At 35.1% G+C, this 19,178-nt stretch overlaps 1 protein-coding gene across 1 annotated transcript in view; it reads left to right on the top strand.

Moving 5' to 3' along the window:
- Window positions 1-3,024: 3,024 nt before the first annotated feature.
- The window catches only part of Vav (Vav guanine nucleotide exchange factor), a 28,370-nt gene continuing 12,216 nt past the window's right edge, over window positions 3,025-19,178 (top strand). Inside the window, exons 1-9 of the mRNA XM_085947539.1 lie at window positions 3,025-3,422; window positions 4,715-4,890; window positions 7,214-7,273; window positions 9,139-9,430; window positions 11,986-12,156; window positions 12,619-12,855; window positions 16,679-16,798; window positions 17,355-17,471; window positions 18,690-18,854. Coding sequence (XP_085803665.1) covers window positions 3,204-3,422; window positions 4,715-4,890; window positions 7,214-7,273; window positions 9,139-9,430; window positions 11,986-12,156; window positions 12,619-12,855; window positions 16,679-16,798; window positions 17,355-17,471; window positions 18,690-18,854 — 1,557 coding nt within the window. The 5' untranslated portion in view covers window positions 3,025-3,203. The remainder of the gene's footprint in view (window positions 3,423-4,714; window positions 4,891-7,213; window positions 7,274-9,138; window positions 9,431-11,985; window positions 12,157-12,618; window positions 12,856-16,678; window positions 16,799-17,354; window positions 17,472-18,689; window positions 18,855-19,178) is intronic.

Consider the following 19,178-nt stretch of genomic DNA (forward strand, 5'->3'; position numbering starts at 1 on the left):
GTAACCAATGATTGATTATAATCTAAAATGTTATAATGAAAATAACTAGTGGAACTTTTTTATATAATTATATACTTACCATATTATATTGTATACTATTTACGTAGTGGTTATTTTGGTTTCTTTGGCAATTCTTCCAGAATATATTCCTAGAATTGTCAGACTTGAGCAATTATAAAAAGCATTTCTAATCTATGATGCGTTTCAGTATTATACATCTTTTCCTAATATCGTCGCCTTGGAAGTGAATAGAGCTTCACGAATGTCATTTGTGTATTAGATTGTTAAGCAAATTTGATGGAAATACATGTTCCTGTAAAAAAATCAGTTATTTTTCTTCACCATAATAATATTCTTTAGTATTTTAAAAATTGTTTAGTCAAATAAAAAGTTTTTGAATTTTGTGTGGATTAGCTCTATTCACTTCCAAGGTGACGATATTCACCAAGATTTATTTTCAACAAGTCTAGTATTCTCAATACTTTCTATAACCTGAGTCCTAAACCTAAACAATTTTTCACAAACATGTGTTTGGATCCAGCGCGTCTATTCTATACGCAAGAAGCTTCCCGCCGCTATCTAAGGAAGGTTTGTATTGAATTGTTGTAATTGTTACAATAAGTGCTATGTTTTAACAGCACGTTTCTTGGCAAAGCTAAATTTTCGAGCGAGATGACTGTTTAGACCACAGGTTCCCAACCTATCGATCGCAAACCCGAAGGGGGTCGTGACTTGTTTTCTGTGGGGTCGCCAGCTTATACAGTTAACTAAAAAAAATATTCACTATAATACAATTTTTATTTTTAATGGTGTCTTGAAGTTAGAATAATTTCATATATTTTTTTAAAATTAAAATAAGTGGAATCTAGGTACGCTATTCTATCACAGTTGGGTGAAACATGTGTTGAGAGTTTGGGAGTGATGGTGAAAAAAGTAGGCAAGTACTTGTAAAATGGAAAATGTATATGAATTATTATTTGCAACACTGAAGTTTTCAGACAAAATATTTTTTTTACTGACATCTACCAAAGAAGGGCTAAACTTTTTGATGTTGATTTTGGTAAGACTGCATTAAATTTATTAATAGATGGTGTTAACGGTCACATTTCCTCCGTTATTTGAATAAGGACTTCGCCTTAAGGAGCTGGGTGGCATGTATTATTAAACCGACGATTTTTGAGATTAGGTAACTTGTTTCAGCCTTTTTTGAAGTTACAGTGTAGGCACTCGCAATAGGCCAATGTGGGAGTGTGTCATATACCAAGCTAAAATATTGTCAAAAATTTTCTTGATACTTAATGTGGATCGTTTAAAAACATTTCGACCCTAAGCAATAAAATCCGATGGACAGCATGCCGCCGGGTTCGGATTACATTTATGACTTATGATATGATTTATGAGCTCAGTGAACGTACAATATTTTACCTCGATTTGTGCAATGTTCCCCCTGAGAGCTTCCAATCGTGATCGACAGTCAGTTAAGTAAGTTACATCATAAAAATATTAGTGAAAGCCGTGACCTTGGTTAGTAATTAAAGTAGTAGGTACCTACTTTGATTTAATAAAGAAAAACCGATTGCCAAAGTAGCTTGATTTCGAAGAGCGCTGATGAGCAGGTATTAAAAAGGCCAATAGTTAAAATTTGCCACAATTAGTTCGTCGCCTTGTAGCATAGAGGATAATGCGCAGACGGGGCGTAAAACCAGGAGATGCAAGGTTCGATTCCCTGCCGGGGGGGTGTTTTCAAAAAGATTTTTTCTATTGGTAATAATATATTTTCTCAAAATTATGTATGTTATATAATACTTTGTTGAGAAAAGTAATGCAAGTTGTAAGCAAAAGTACTGCTACCATTCGTAACATCATATTTATGCGAAACGGGATTTTCTGCATTAGCTGCAATGAAATCGAAATATCGATACCGTTAAGCAGAAAAAAACAAAAACGTCCATCGCACGAAAAACAAATTAATTTAAAAATGAATACAATATAAGTAGTTTGTTTATTTTTATAATTAACTTTTTTTTCATTTCTATATCAGTACATTTTTAACTATTTAAAACGGTGAAATAAAGGGGGGGGAGGCACCAGGATTAATTTTTTTTTAAAGGGAGGCATAGTAACATAAAGCTTGGAAACCACTGGCTATGTTCTGTGAGTGATATCTAGAACATCATCTTTTTTCTTAAAAACTATTTTTTATCCATGAAAAATTGCTCGGCAAGTCAGAAAGTCGAAAAATAATATTTCGGAAATTTTGACACGCGTACATAAAAAGGTTCGCCATCCCTGGTATATAAGAATTTCTATACGAGTGATATATTATAAACATATTTTTTAAATTTACTTTACAATAGAAGGGTAGTAAAAAATAGGTACCTATTGCATTAGTAATTCTACTAGGGCAGGAGTGTCATAGACGGGATAGGTTTCAAAAAAATGTGTGGGTAATTTATAAAAGTGTTTTTCGTATTAATGGGTGGCATGGCTTGGGGTTATTTTTTAAAATTAGGAACCAAAGAATTTTTAGCTTTGGTCGAGCGGTTTTCCTTTTTTATTAAAAAACCTGTTCAGAGGCTTCAACCGTAATTAATTTTAGGTCTTGAAAAATAATTCAACAAAATATACCTACCAAAAGAATCGCATGGTTCGTATTCTGCCGCTAGATGACCTAATAGGCAAAGAAACCCGCCCGCCCTCAGGAGTGATCATCCTACCTACCTATAGGTAAATAATAATAATATAATACCTATTAATTTTTTTTTTTAACATCGTTAAATCTAAAAATGGTCAGGGCGAGCCTTGGTATAATATTCAAATAACTGACATAAATAAACTGAGGAATCTATTTTGGGGTCATTCATAAAGAATTCCGTATGAAATCAATAAACATCTTCGATGTTTATGGTTAATCCAATCTTTGCAATCTATTTATTGTACGTTTGACTCTAAGATCTCGACCAATAGCATTAGAGGTGTAACACATCAGCCAATGAGAATCGAGAACTTTACTTGTTTAGGTTTGCGAACGACAGAAGAATGAAGCTGATTAAGTTGTCAAAAATTGCTGTTTAGTTAATGTTTGTACTATCAATTTCTATGTCAACGATCAATTTTAACCCTCGTAAATGAACGAGTTTACAATAAAAATAGATGCAATTTGAAGCATAATCGATGATAACTAATACATTTTGAGTGTGAAAATGGCGTCAGGGGGTACAGAGTTATGGAAAGAGTGCGCTTCGTGGTTGACAAGATGTGGTCTGCTGAGGCCTGACCACAAAGCGAACTGGCCCCAGAGCACCATCCAAGATCTTGCCTACACCCTCAGGGACGGGGTGTTGCTGTGCAATTTACTAAATGTTATAGAACCCGGCAGTGTGGACATGAAAGATGTCAACCAAAGGCCGCAGATGGCACAGGTTTGTCAGCTTTTCACTAACTTGTTTTACGTCAAACGAGACCGTATGCAATTCTAATCGTTCCGAAACTTTCTACAATTCATTCTAAAACAATTCTATCATATCGTTTTCGCCAGCTGTACCCCTTTAAAGTTCTCGCTTTTACGATTGTGTTCGTAAGTAGGTACAGTCAAGATTCATTCAATTATATTGTTTGTTGAAAACAGTTCCAAATATTTGGTAACTCTTCGTTTATAAATAAAATAATACAATAGGTAGGTATGTACATTTCATAAATTTTCATTGCGATGTAGTAGGTAGTATGAAAGCAAATTTGACATATTCTATGAAAACATAATCAGTGAAACAGTTACCAAGAAATTGTTGATAAGATTATTGAATATAACATAGGTAATGAAAATTTTTATCTTGACTAGTATATCTCATTCGACCCTACAATCGGGTTATGCGATACTTTCATAAGAAAGGTGTGCATACTATAATATAATAATATAGTACTGCTCTCTATGAGAGCAAAAAAGAATGTGACTTTAATGTTATTTAGTAATGAATTTAATATTACATAAAAGTGGAATATTATTATCGTATAATATTATGTATGTATCACTACTATTAACATACTACATAAGCGTGAAGTTCAATAGTTTCGACAGAAATTATGACCTAGTTAGAATGACGCCGAGCGAGAGAAAAGAGAGAGTAAGAGCATCCGGAAATAATAACGGTAACGATAATTAAATTTACCCTATGTAATTTGTGCTCAGTAGAAGAAATTGCAATTGTGCAATTTCAAGGTTGAGTTGTATTTGACTATATTTGACTATAATAACGAATTTGTAAATAAGTTAATATAATCACTCTCCAAGCAATGTTCAATCTTTGCTGGTTTTGAAAATTTCATCATGGAGTACCTATTACATAGAAATAATTATTTCAAAATTGGAATGTCAGTCAGTGTATGGGTACACAAATTTTTGCAGAATCCAATGTGCCCACAGCGGATCAGAGCTTAAAAATTATATTGTTATGTGTATTATCATTCCAGTCAAGTATACAATATGTTATTTTTTCAAGCAATATAATATCATCGGTGCAAGTGCATTACCGTGAATGAACTATTTATGAAAATCTTGTTACTACCCGAGTTTGTTGTGGCATAATTCTAATATCTAAGGAAACTGATTGAAAATGCAATAGTTACAGCGACTTCTGTGCACGAAGAGTAGGTATCCTCGCTTGTTTATTGTAGACGATTTATAATCATACTTGTATCTTATTTTTAAATATTTCAGTTTCTGTGTCTGCGTAACATCCGCGTGTTTCTGCAAGCGTGTCATGAGCGTCTGCAGATGCGCGAGGTGGATCTCTTCGATCCCTCCATGCTGTTCGAGCTAAGCAACTTCTACCGTGTGCTCTGCACCCTCGCAACACTCAGTCAGTGTCAGAAGGCCTGCGCCAATAATATACAGTGAGATATTGCAATCGCCTTTGTTATTACACTCAGTGATCATTTTTAACTTGATTTAATCATATTTATATTATTTTTAATCTTGTTTAAGAGAGAGCTGAAACAGAACCTCTCAAAGCCATTCATTCTAAACGCATCCCACTATAGCTATGCAGATGATCTGGTAGTGCTTGAGGAATAAGAAGCACGTCATATTATACGGGATATTTTTACTCTTTTTGGAGGATACGGCGAAACGAATAAATTTAAAAGTTAGCATTTAGGATACGAAGGACTTATGAGTGTTGAGAAGAAATATTTTCTTGGGTAATTTAAAATTCGAAAGCATCTCTGTTTTTATCTACTTGGCAGCCCACATCTACGAGATGAACCTCGCTAGCAGATTGAACTGTGAGAATCTAGTGTTCTTTGCACTGAAGAATCTATTTAGGTCTAAGCTGCTGTCCAAGTAGACAAAATTTTGAGTATACAACAAGACTGAAGTTTTGTATGGGTGTGAGACCTGGAGCCTAACGGAAAGACAATAAAGAAAAATCCAAGTACTTGAAAGTAAAATTCTCCGAAGATTACTTGGACCGACCAGTTGAAGAAAACCAAAGGTGACGCATCCGTATAAATGCTGATCCCTGCGAATAATTTAAGCCCAATATAGTTGGGCCGGTCACATTGTTAGATGCGATGACTTTAGAGGTCTGCATGATGTGTATGAAGGAACCTCAGTAGGTACTTGGCCCGGTACGCAGAGAGACTGAGTGACCGACTCTAGAGAGAGAGCTCAGGATAGAGATTTAGCTTAAGTAGTGTGTTTAAATTGGAACTAAAAATAGTGTCAATTATACATTTACCATCTCTTGTTTATTACAAGCCGTTTGCTGTATTTAGCAGAAAGTGGTTTTCTGATAATTAAATAACATTATTATCTTCGGGTAGAGTATCCTCCACGTAACTTTGCAATTATACACGGTGACAAGATTTGTGTGTAATACGCACTGCGTATTAGTGTATTAGTAAATGCCAGGCGCTTGATTGGCTGATTTCATCAAATAATTCAATATAATCTATTCCTAATTGCAAGGTTACGTGGAGGGTAGTAATATAGTCGATGGAAGAAATAAATGTGACCAGTTTCCAAATGTTTCAAATGAAAGTCTCAGATTTTAATGCCCACAGTGGACTAGTGGCAGGGTGTCCATCCACCTCTGAAGCCATGGGTCCCAGATTCGAATCCCACATGTTATTTTTGAAGTTATACTTCTTTTGGCGCGTTTGGGAAAACAGATCCGAGTGTATTTTTGGCGTGTGACCGTTTGCGATGTAACACATAATTTTTATAATTTATATTGCATTTGGGTTGCGTAATACTTTGAAATATTTTTCGTTGTGTTAGGCGGATTCAAATTTGTTTCTGTTAACTTTCTTAACGTGATTCATAAAACTTTATTTATATTGGAGTGTATATTTATTTTTCATTGTGAAGATTGTGTATCAAGATTTGAGGCTATATTTATGTAAGTATTATTTATGAATAAAATTATATATCAATAAATAAATAAATTTTGTGAATGTTGAGTTGGTAAATAATTATTATTATGATTATATTCATTTCGGTCTCAAGGGCACATGTGAAATCAGCGGCGATCCAATAAGCGGCTCTTTTTCTGAGTGTGTAATTTAACAAGATAATTAGAATAGTAATGGTAAATAATATTAATAATTACGGAATGAAACAATAAAATAATTTAAAACCAGCGGCGCTTTTTCTGATTGTGTAACAAGATAATTAAAATAGTAATAATAAATAATATTAATAAATACGGAATGAAGCAACAAGATAATTTTAAACCAGCGGCACTCCATTTCAACTTCCTACCAATAAGAAAAACGAATAATTTGGATAGTTCGATGAACCAAAGAAACACTTTTACTTATTTTGTGAACCTGATTTTAAATCACCACACCAGAGCTAGTCGAAGAATCTAGGTTATCACAAGTTTTGTTTTTGTTTTGTTACGCCAAAGAAGTATAACTTCTAACGCGCATACATAAGTATACACACCGTTTTTTTTTCATTGTATGTTTGATTCAGAGCATGTACCCAATGGGTTGAACGAACGGCAACCATTTCTTATTAAGAAAAAGTCATTATAATAACCTCCAAATCAATGAAAATGTTTTTTTTACCATTTTATTGTTTTGCAATTGAAAATCAATCATACAAAAATACCTATCGAAGTAATTTGATAATTTTTATTTTCATTTAACCTTTTTTGTATGTATTTTTTATATGTTAAATATTTTATTTAAAACTGTATTTTAATTTCAGGAGTTTCTCTGCACATTGTTCACAGTCTCAAGAGGATATCTATAAAGATCTTCAATCTATGTAAGTATTTTTTCTTCATTAAAAGCATTATGTATCCAGGGAACGTAAAAATAACAAGTTTTATACTGAGTGTGGAGTAATATGAGATAAACTAAAAGATATGTTAAAGAATATTACGTTATTTTCAATAGTTTCGTCTGTATCATAGCAATATGTATTAAAGTTTGCGCAGTGTAGTTTGTTTTTTTACCGGCAGGTTCGCCACTATCGTTCTACTGCAAAGCGCAAATATTGCACGGTTCGATTGTCGTGTGAAAATTCAGAAGCTTCTGAATTTTTTTGATCCATGTATGCAATTTTGTAATTTGCACGATAATATGATCATAAATTTACACATGCATTTTTTCGTTATGGCCGCGATACTGACACTACTGCTGACAGTAAGTATTATCGCGGCTATAACAAGAAAATGTATGTGTAAACATGTATTATCCTGCAGTTTCAAGATTGCATGCATGAATCAAAAAAGTTTAGAAGCTTCTGAATTTTCATGTAGCAGTTTTCGATCTGCGCCTGCGCAGTAGAACGATAGTGGCGAACCTGCCGGCAAAAAAAACGAACTACGAACAAATTTTGAGGTTCACTATCTGTCAACTACTACCATAAAATGACAACATCGAGTCTCGCTCACTCTTGAACAATGAGATTGGAGAGACAGTCAGCACTTTTACGTGGAAATAGTTATTGTCACGATAGTTTAAAATACGCACTATTGCTGCCAGTAAATCCATGCACGTGTATAGGCGCTATTACTTTTGAGAAAATTTTAGAAAAAAACAATAAAATTATAAGTAATAAATTATAACTACCAATAATTTTTTTCTCATATATGAAGACAATTAAAATGAAAAATTTATTAGGATTGTCACTAAAAATTTCCACACTTGGGTGCCATACCCAATCCCGATAGCGACTACAGTTTTTATAAACGCTATCAAATGATACTTAATTGAGGTATGAAAACAAAAGTGACGGCGGGGAAGAGGACACGATGGCGCTGTTGCCGACGGAGGAAGATACGTCGGGAAGCGGGGCAAGCGGTGCGGGCGGGGGGTCTTCGGGAAACCTCCCGGGCGACTCGCCCTGGCTGCACTTCAAAATCCCCAACCCTCCCCCCAGCGAGGAGCGAGTGGAAGCCATCTACGAGGACCTGTGCTATGTACATGTGCCCGCCATCCGACCCGAGGTGCCGCCGCCCTCTTATGTCGCTCCCTCATGTAGATTTATGAGTTTCGCAGCTTCACAAATCGAATTGCACTGCTAATTGTCCATCTTGTATTCATTTTATATATTTGTGGTTTTTTATTTTTAATAGAAAGCATGATTTTTTATAAATGTTTAGTAGATTTAAATAGTGTCTGATTAATTGAAGAACCCGCGATAAAATAGTCTCATCTCTCATTTTTGTTAAAATTGAGTTGAGCAATGCCATCTATGAGAATCACCTCTGAGCTATTAGCTATTTGTTAAAAAATCTTGAACATGATTCAAAATTCAGCCGAAATGGATGTTTACGTGTTTATCTTTTTATCCTAAAATATTTTCATGTGTTGATGGCAGTTGATATACCATATAGTGTAGTGTAACAAGATTTGTTAAAGAATCCTACTACTCGTTTTTCAGTTTATCAAATTTGATGGGTTTTGATTCATTAATGAAAAGGAAGTTTAAACTTAATTTTTCTCAAAACCAAGAATGTGAGGGTTGACATTGTTTTTTTACCCGGGCCTTTCAATTATAATTTCTGAACTATGAAACTATCATGTTGTAGCTCATTTGTTAAATGACATTCAAAATGTAGCTATTTCGCTCGTATGAAACGTCTCGCATGTAGTTTTTTTTGCATTCTCATTTGATTTTGTCAGCGGTGCCCCCCCGTTGCGGCCTAAGAAGTGTTCGCTGGCTCGTGGGGCGCACGAGGAGGATGTGGCGGAGTATGCCAGTTACTGCGCGCGCATCCGCGACGAGGAGATCTACCACGACTTGTGTTCCGTGAAGGCATCAGACTCGCGCCAGCCCTCCCACCATCCCCTCTCCCACTCCAAGAGCCGCTTGCGCCAGCGCAACGTCTACCAGCGAGACTCACCCAACGACAACGGTGGCTCCACCTCCGATGTGGTCACTTTTTCCAGCAGGGATGGCGGGGGTCTTCCGGCTGTATGGGTTCTTTTTATTTTACTAATTATATTTTTACTGATTTTTATTGCTATCCATTATTTAAGACTATGTACATTATTTGTACAAAATTTACTGTTCGGATAATTCATAAATTCGGACACAAAAGAAAATTAGAGGGAACATGGTTCCAGACATGAGTCGAAACCGGGAGAAGAACGTTAGTTTTTAATATATTTACCATAACGTAGATGTATGTAGTTTACCATTTGTTAGAGTCCACATTAAAATCATTTTATTTTATGCTTTGTCTGGAGCCGGTTTTAGCTTGGACCATTGAGATATCATATAGAAGACGTTTTTTAGTCAATTTTGCATAGATATTATGTGTTCTTAGTTATTGATAATATATAAAGACATTTTACCGAAGACAATCAGAGCTGGCTATTGTTATGAGGCAATGTGCGGTGAATGAGGTTTTACTGTTTCACTATTGCGCAGCTGACTTTATGTAAGTCTAAACTGGCAGTGGACAATGTACGATTTTTGTGCATAAAGGTGCCTCCATCAGCGGCAGTAAAATCTCTAAAAAAAATCGTAGCCAATTCGTAAAGAAAGCTCAGTCCATAGGTGTCCAGACTTTCGTCTAGTATGATGCAAGTATATTTTTTCAGAGACATGTGAGAGACATGAAATATATGAATAATATACTATATTAATTTAAAGCTTATTTTCCCTTTTTAGAATTGATCCATTTTGATTATTTATTTTATTCAATGTTGCTTCATTTGCTTAACGTGTGTTGATTACAATTAAAATTAGGGATATAATTAAAAAGTAGTAAGACACACTAGGTACAGATACATATTTTCATACGAATTTTTGGTTGTTCCTGCTCAACTATATCATAGGTATCGTTTATTAAATTTTGATGTAGATTGAATGCTTTTATGTTCCTTTATTCGATGTGTAGTGGACATTTGCACAGTATGTACTTACTATTTTATTTGTGGTTATGTATCATCCAGTATTATAATTTTTTAGTTTTATGAATGTATTTTAAATCGTTAAATTGCAACAGTCAATCTGTATTTTTGGAAGAACATTTTCTTTCTAAACAAAGAATTTTGTGAAGGGTTTCTTACTGAAATAAAGTTACAAAGGAATAAGCAAACATCGATCCTTCAGAATAGTAATGACAGAGATATCTTTTCAAGAGATTTAGTGCTCAGTAATTCATGATAATTTATCACTTGGTATTGGTAAAAACATATTATTTTGTTCACATAAACTTTATCAAGCATAATTAAGTACTAACTTTTTTTGTTCGATTTATATAAAGAGAAAGCAAAGCGACAGCTGTTGGTAAATGATATAGATCATAATACAGTGGCACTTATGTGATGCACGGGTGTATTGGAATTGTTTGCTGCAATGCCTGTTTCAATGCTAGCAAACAATGCCTCTACAACTGCAAGCCGCTTTTGCTTTACCAACCAATACGTCATATATATATATTGTATTTTCTACAGCAGTATTCGGGTGCAGTGCAGACGTGAATTTTTTGTATGGTTGTGTGTATGTATGTGTGTATATGTATACCATACCGTGTTCAATTATTATTTTCAATAATACATTTTATAGGAATAAAATGATTCTTCTTCTGTCGTGCTTCTGTGCGAGAGATGTTTGAAGAGAATCTCCATCTGTACATAGATGAATGGCAAACGGGAAAAAGCACTTTTGTTGATATTAATTAGCAAACTGAATGTTTAACAAGATTTATAGATTTTCATTAAAAAGCAGCCGAATACGTATGTTTTTTATTGCTTTTAACAAACGCATCGATGCTGGTAATTTCGAAAATGGATGCATTTTCGCTTATCGCTAGTCACATTTAGATGCACATGCATTTGTTAATAAGCATTTTCTGCCATGGGTTTTAGAAAGACTACATTTTTTTGCGACTGATGAACCTCTGCATGCTTCATGCTGACCTAGATATTAATTGAACCGGTGTTTATTTGGCAGAACTTCATTATAACTTTTTTTGTTATCTCTACGATATTTGAATTATTCATGTTGACTTTTGGTGTTTCGGGTTATAAACTCACCCTATAAACATAATTCCATACATTGGTGATGAAATTTGAATGAAAAATGAACACCAATTCGCAATTTTTAGAAAACTTACTTTTCAGTGTGCAATGATCTATCAGTAAGTCAATATAACAATGAATACTTTCCGACTTTCAATTAGAATTAGACACAATAAAGGTCATTGCGGATACTGTACAACAACAGATCAGGAACACATGGTCTTATTATTATTAAAAACAATACAAAAAATATGTTAACACTAAAGTTCACCTTCAGTTAACATGCCCATCTATTGAAAAATAATAAAGGAGTACCATTATCTTCTATCTAATATTTCAAAAATTTTAAACTTATTGAGTAGGTGTTAAAAGTTTACTATTTAGATAAGATTGATAATTTACTGTACCACTATGCACGCACATCTAGTCAATAATGGCATTGCATTGTATTCTAGCTTTCCTATTGTTAATGCTAATGCGGTTTGATTGCTGTAACAGTTGGCGACAGCAACTCACAGTCTGGAGAAGAGAGACTACGTGATAAGGGAGCTGGTGGACACGGAATCCAACTACGTCGATGTTCTCAGTAAGATCGAGAAATACTTTCTCAACCAGCTGTGCCCCTTCATGAGGCCTCAAGATTTCCAGGCCATATTCTACGGTGTTAAAGTAAGTGGCTGACGATTTTTCTCTCAACCCGCAAAATAAACATATTCCATTTAGATACAAAAAAACATTCTGCATGGCAAGGTCGATTTCGACAAAAACGGATATTCGACAAACCAATCCTATAGCGACATATTGTTACTGTGAATCTTTATAGAACCTTTGATTGAAATTGAGCTAGTGCGATGATGCAATGGTTAGCATTTAGCTGACGGTCACTCGGCCATTCTGTCTGCATTCGTCCTAATATGTAATTAATTGTTAACTAATAAATAATTACCATATGACTTTTTGTGGAACATGAAAAATACTGTAGCCATTTTAGAATAATTATTCATCGCATACATGCAATATGGATATTGGGCAGGTATGCAGCATATGAAATGTTATTACCGATTGAATCATAATCATAGTGTAAATATGGTTATTAAAATGAAGTGACATTGAATCTTGGACATTTTGCAGGAGCTTTGCGAGATCCACTCAGGCTTCTTACTGCTCCTGCGGCAGGCGACCAGCGCGGCCGGCTCCCCTGACGCCCCCCTCGCCCTCAGCGGCCCTCCGCCTCGCTTGGGAGAGGCCTTCCTCGCCTGGCGGGAGAAGTTCCTGGTCTATGGAGACTATTGCAGCAATCTGACAATGGCGCAGGACTGCCTCAAGACGCTCACCAGCCGAGATGACACTTTCGCCGCCAAACTGGCCGTCAGTTTTCCCATATTCAATATTATTCATTAAGAAGTGCATTTCTCAACCGATTCTTCTTATTTTATTTTAATACATATTTGATAACCGATCGATCGTTATGCATGTAAAATTTAAATAATGTGTCATCCTTGTGTGAAACGCATTCAATAAATCCACAGTAATTGATTGTAGGTTTTTATATTATCTATTTAATATGTGAATGGTTTTTGTTATCAATTATAATAACCACAACAATTCACTCAAAATTTTTGCAATAATTATAAACACAAGGTTAGACAAATACATTTGTCTGCTGTTAACACGTTGATCGCCATGGGGGTCACCGGTGACCGGCATCGGATTACGTTCAGGGGGCCATGGGGGTCACCGGTGACCGGCAAAGAAGACCTGCCTTAGAGTTGTTGTACAGCGCCGGCGGGCACGCGCGCAGTGCATTTTTCGATACGCGGTGACCGGCATGGCCCTTCTGTATATTACTGCCACTTGGCCTGAAAATATGTCTTCCCAGTCACAAAATATAGGCTCACTAATGTAAAGAATATACATAATGAAAAAAAAAAGTTTTCCTTTTAAATTGTAAATGTGTTTTTGTTGATATAAAAATAAAAATTAAATAGATGATAAAAATGTAAGTTATAAAAAATATGTAAAAAATAAAAAAATAGAATAAAAAAATGATTATAAGGTATGTATACGTATATTTCCAGTTTATGTGTATCCAGGTATTATACTACCCAATTTGAAAACTTTTATTCCGTATTTGTGCCTTTTCTGTTTATTATACTATCAAAATCTAAATATAATTCGACCGCGAAATGGCACCATGCTCTCGTCAACACATATGGACAGGTGACCGGCGAAGTGGCCGGCCCGGCGCAATAGAATAAATTAACTTGTTGGCGCCGCGACGGACACATGTGGCCGGCACATCATAAAAACCAATATTTACGTAAAAAAATCATCAAAATGAAAAAAAACATTATATTCTTTCATTACCTATCAAATAATACCTTAGAGACAAATAATCATTTTTTAACTATTTTATGTAAAACTAGTTGGCGATCAATGTGTTAATACTTGGTACTTTCTATATAGTAACTTTATAATACACTGATTTTACCTGACAAAATCTGATCAACCGAAAGTACCATGAACATATTTATATTTGAAGGGTTGAATTCTAGCAAACAGAAATGTATGTTTTTATTTAAAACGTTATTAGAAAACCTCTATTAGACAGAGCTAATTATATGAAAGTGGAGCTGAAAAAAGGACTAATGTTTATATTGGCCGCAAGTTATTTTGCATCTGTTAACAAATGCAAGCATTTCAATACAATTTTAGATTCACTCAAAACAGTCTATTCCATACGAGGGGAGTTCCATAAGTTCGCGGAATGGGACAGAAAGAGAAGAATGTATATGTTTTATATTTTAATTTTTCAATATAATCTCCTCGGACATGAATGCACTTCTTAGATCTATCGATTAATTTTTCTAAATCGTGATAAAACTAATTTTCCGATTTGCCTTCAAAATGCTCGTTTACGGCAACCTGTAGGGACTCATCATCATCAAAATGTTTTCCACGTAAGTCTTTCTTAGAAGAACACGCCTTTTGTTTTTTTACCCCTCCTTTTTACTTTAATATAGTACTGTCCTGTGATGTTGGTGCCTTTTGTTTATAATCTATTATTAGGATTCCTTGTGAATCCCAAAACACTGTTGCCATCACCTTCCCAGCCGATGGTACGACCGTAAACTTCTTGGCGACTGAACCACCCTTTTTATGCCACTGCATAGACTCCTGTTTCCTGTCTCAGGGTCATAATGATGAATCTTTCATGAAAGATTCATCTCCTGTAACAATTTTGTTGATAAGTTCTTCTTGATTGACGCCAGACAGTTTTAAAAACTGCCTAAACATTTCACATGGTAACTTTTTTGATGTAGTATACGCATTCGTGGCACCCATCTTGCGGTTACCTTTGACATCCCACGATTTTCATGTATAATTCTGAAAATTGTTGTTTTGGATAGATTGAACCTTTCTGCGATTTCGATTGGTTTTAATTGGAAAATTTTCCATAAGCCATCTTCAATTTTTAATACCATTTCACGTGTAGTGGCGTCACTTGGTCATTCACAAGTCATCTAATGACTCTCTACCTTGTTAAAAAATCGTGACTATTTGTAAATCATGGTTTTACCACAACAAAGAGTGCCATAAACCAATTTCATTTCATTTTGGATGATTTCCACACTTTTTCCCTGTTTTTTGAGAAATTTAATTACTTCACCGAGCTCAATATTTGACATTTTTTAAATTATCATAGACTTGCATTTGTTCTTTTGAATATTGGAAGCGATTTAATGGAACAATCAACTTAAAATTGCACAAGTATACCTAAAAATCTAACAATAAAAAAATAATTTTAACCCCAATACTTGCTACTTTCACCACCATTCCGCGAACCTATGGAACTCTCCTCGTAGATTATTAAATGTGCAGCTGTTGAGAAGAAAGCCAAGATATTATGTATACCCTGAAATGTGAATCTGTTACGAATGGATGTTATTGTTTTATTAATTACCAAACACTACTTCTACGTTGTTTGACTTATGCCGGAATCAAAACATTCACGTTATAATGCTAATCTAGGCTTGTAGCGCGGGACCTCTCACTCACACCGAATACTTTCTCCCTCGCACCGCGGCCGTCGCCTACAGTCCACGCGGGCGCCTCCCATCGAGGCGTTCCCTACCTGCGCGCGCCGGCGTCTCGGCTGGACAGCGAGGAAAGGGTCGCCCGGATGAGAATATAAGGCGCTACGCAGTCCCAAACAAATCAGTTAACCTTGGGCCAGCTTGGCCCTGACTTAGCATAGTAGACTTGCTTACACTGACAACGGTACACACGGCTTTCCGTGACTCTATCAGTGTACAGTGAGCTACTCTTGCAAACTCATCTCAACATAATAGTCTTGCTTATACTGACAACGGTATACACGGCTTTCCGTGACTCTATCAGTGTACAGTGAGCTACTCTTGCAAACTCATCTCAACATAATAGTCTTGCTTATACTGACAACGGTACACACGGCTTTCCGTGACTCTATCAGTGTACAGTGAGCTATTGTGGTGAGGTAGGTACGAGCTCAGGTTTCGCCATAGTTTCGCCTTCATCAACACAACGAACCCTTACGAATTTATTTATTAAAGAAGTACCTACTTATACCCTTATAAATTGGCGCCCAACTAGTGGCTGAAAGTGAAAATGGCGTCCGTAAATCTGACAAGCGATCAGTTTAAGGATTTGATAAAAGAGCTGACAAAAGACGCAAAACATGGAAGTTTTGCGCAGTGTACAGCAAGATATGATGGGACCAACAATAGCAGCCAAGTGGAAGCATTCATCGCAACTGCGACTGTGTTCAGGACGATCGAACACATCAACGAGTATAATTCACTGATTGGATTACAGCTTCTTAAAACTCTTGTACTTAAAAAGGCAACCAAATACACAGTACTATAATTATTTAGAATATTTAGATGAATAACTATAAAAATCGCCTTTCTAAATGTCAACTGCCAAAGTTAGTGGCTATAAACAATGGCCCCATGTTTTAATGCGCCAACTTGGTAAATATAAATTTTTCTATGGCTACCAATTCAACAACACTAAACCATACTCGAAATACTGTCAAGTGCTATAATCCTAAATGTTCGTAAGACTCCTAGGTATAGCCCAAGCACTTTGATGATCACGTCTATTTAAATTGAAGTACATAATACTACAGGTTTATTTTATTTGTGAATAGAAATGCCAAAAGGAGCACAGTGACGGCCGAATACAGCTCCGAGACATCCTCTCCGTTCCGATGCAGCGGATCCTCAAATATCACTTGTTGCTGGAGAAACTTGTCCAGGAAACTCAACCGGTAGGCCTCGCCTTCATTACTATATTATTTACAGGAATGCTTTAATTTAAAAACTGCTGATCTATCTGTATAAATATAAAATTCAAAATATGTTTGTTTGATTTCCTTATTTCCTTTTCTTACTTGGACCCAACTTAACATCTACATATAAAAAGTACAAAGTTTGTTCAAATTACCTTTCTGCCAATTTCAATTTTCAATTTTCACGATAGATAAAATTTGCATATTTTAGATTCGTTTTTAATTTCTCTTGTTTACTTGGCTGTCAGAATTATTTTTATTTTGACATGTAGTATGCCTAGATATAGATATTTTAATATTGATAAATGTATTTATTATTGTTCTATTAAGTAAGTAAGATAAATGTATATCGATTAATGAAGCGAAGTCACATACTTCAGCCAGTATTTTATAAAGTTAGGTTATTACTTGGTATTTACCACATATGTATAAATATGGTTTTTATCTTTAATAATATTATGTGTATACCTGATAGGAGAAGCTGTTTGTTATTTTGTCAATGGTCAGTTAACATGTGAACATATTTGTTTTTCAGAATCATGAGGACTTCCGGAGTTTAGAAAGAGCGAAGGAGGCAATGGTGGATGTAGCACAATACATCAATGAAGTTAAACGAGACAGCGAAGTTCTCGTTTTACTTGGTAATGTACAGGTTGGTGGATTCTACTCCCATTGGAATTATATACATCTTAGGATAATACATATCGTCTCTGTTCTGGCAGAACACACTAACTGGAGAATCCTAGTTTTGAGTAATCTGACTTTGAAGTTGTTAAAATGTTTGAAATAATGGTCTATCATGTGAGTTTATTAAGTAATCGTAAAAAGGATGACTTTAAAATAAAGACTTTTTATTTATTAAGAAGGTTTCCAGACGGTAAAGTTTGAAATAAGGATCATTTTGGTACCAACTCCATTTGTCATTTTTTCGAATTAGTGTTTTCTGCCAGAACAGTGACGATATGCTGTTATCTAATCGTCAGCTGAATGCAGAACTATTCTAACTTCCATTTGATTTTTTTTAGGAGAGTTCTTTGAATCAATTTACTGAAATTATTTATTATTTTTATGGATAAATGTACAAATCATATTTTAGTGGGATTATTGATGAAAAAAAATGTGCATACACTTGTCTATATAAATAATAAATAACTGAAGTAGACTTGTTTCAAAAAACTCTCCTTGAAAATATTTCAAATGTGAGTTAGAATAGTTCTGCATTCAGCTGACGTAATGATTTTATCATAATGGAGTCCATATGCTCCACCCAAAAATGGTAGACAGCTGTGAGGTCTTTGAGTTTTGATATTAAAATAAAATATCCATAATTTATCACTTATAGTATACCTACTAGGTAGGAAAGTATAAGTAGATAAGTACATTGGTTTTTTTAAAGAACCATTACCGAACCTCATTCAATTTTGCCACAGGAACTGAATCTGGAACCGAATTATTAACTTTACCTGTGTTTAGATTGCGCTGATGTGTCATCTTATCTCGCTCGGCGCCCCACCCGTTCTTTCTCGTTTCAACCTTACAGTAATGCAGTTCATTCATATCTATTCTACAGTATAACCATGTTCATTCAAACGTCATTTTCCTCACCCCTTGGTAATCCTGGAGAATTATTTTCTTAACAAAGAGTATTTTATAAATCAATATATTCATCTATATATTTTGGCCAACGATGTGGCGATGTGAGGATCTAAACTCCCCCACTCTTTCATGTAGTGCCACATCCCTCACCTTCATCCTTATACTCTACAATACTCTACATATTTATATAGAAGTCATGCTGTACCTTTTTTTTATTCCACCAAGAATAATGTAAAAGTAATGTGTGCGAATAAAAGAAAATTGATGTTATTAGGAGAGTATCCAAGATTGGGAGCTGCCGGCCGGTGCTCGTCTGGCTGACTACGGCCGTCTTTTGCTGGACGGAGAGTTGCGGGTGAAGGCTCACGAAGATCAGAAAATCAGGAGCAGATACGTCTTCGTCTTCGATAAAGTGATGGTGCTATGCAAAGTTGTCAGGGTGAGATATTTTCTTTTTCATACTTTCATTTGACAGGTATGTAAATCACAATAGCGTTGAAGAAAGTCACCTCTATAATTATATGGATTGAGTCTTAATATTATAATATGATGGTGAAGTTACTAAAAAATTAACTGTTTTATTTGTTAATGCATAGATTTAGTGTCCACAAATTGAACCATAAAGAATTCTGATTGAATCCTCTTTTTTCATAGACGTTTTAACTAGTCTTATTGGCCTATTCCACGGAGATTATACTTCGCATTCCTTCCTTAACTTACGGGATGGCGTTGCCAGTAGAGTTGGTAAATAATAATTAACTAC

The sequence above is a fragment of the Rhyacophila brunnea genome, unplaced genomic scaffold (genome assembly GCF_057557595.1).
Source record: "Rhyacophila brunnea isolate RB1 unplaced genomic scaffold, BYU_Rbru_1.0 scaffold_2, whole genome shotgun sequence".
In the NCBI taxonomy this organism is placed as follows: domain Eukaryota; kingdom Metazoa; phylum Arthropoda; class Insecta; order Trichoptera; family Rhyacophilidae; genus Rhyacophila; species Rhyacophila brunnea.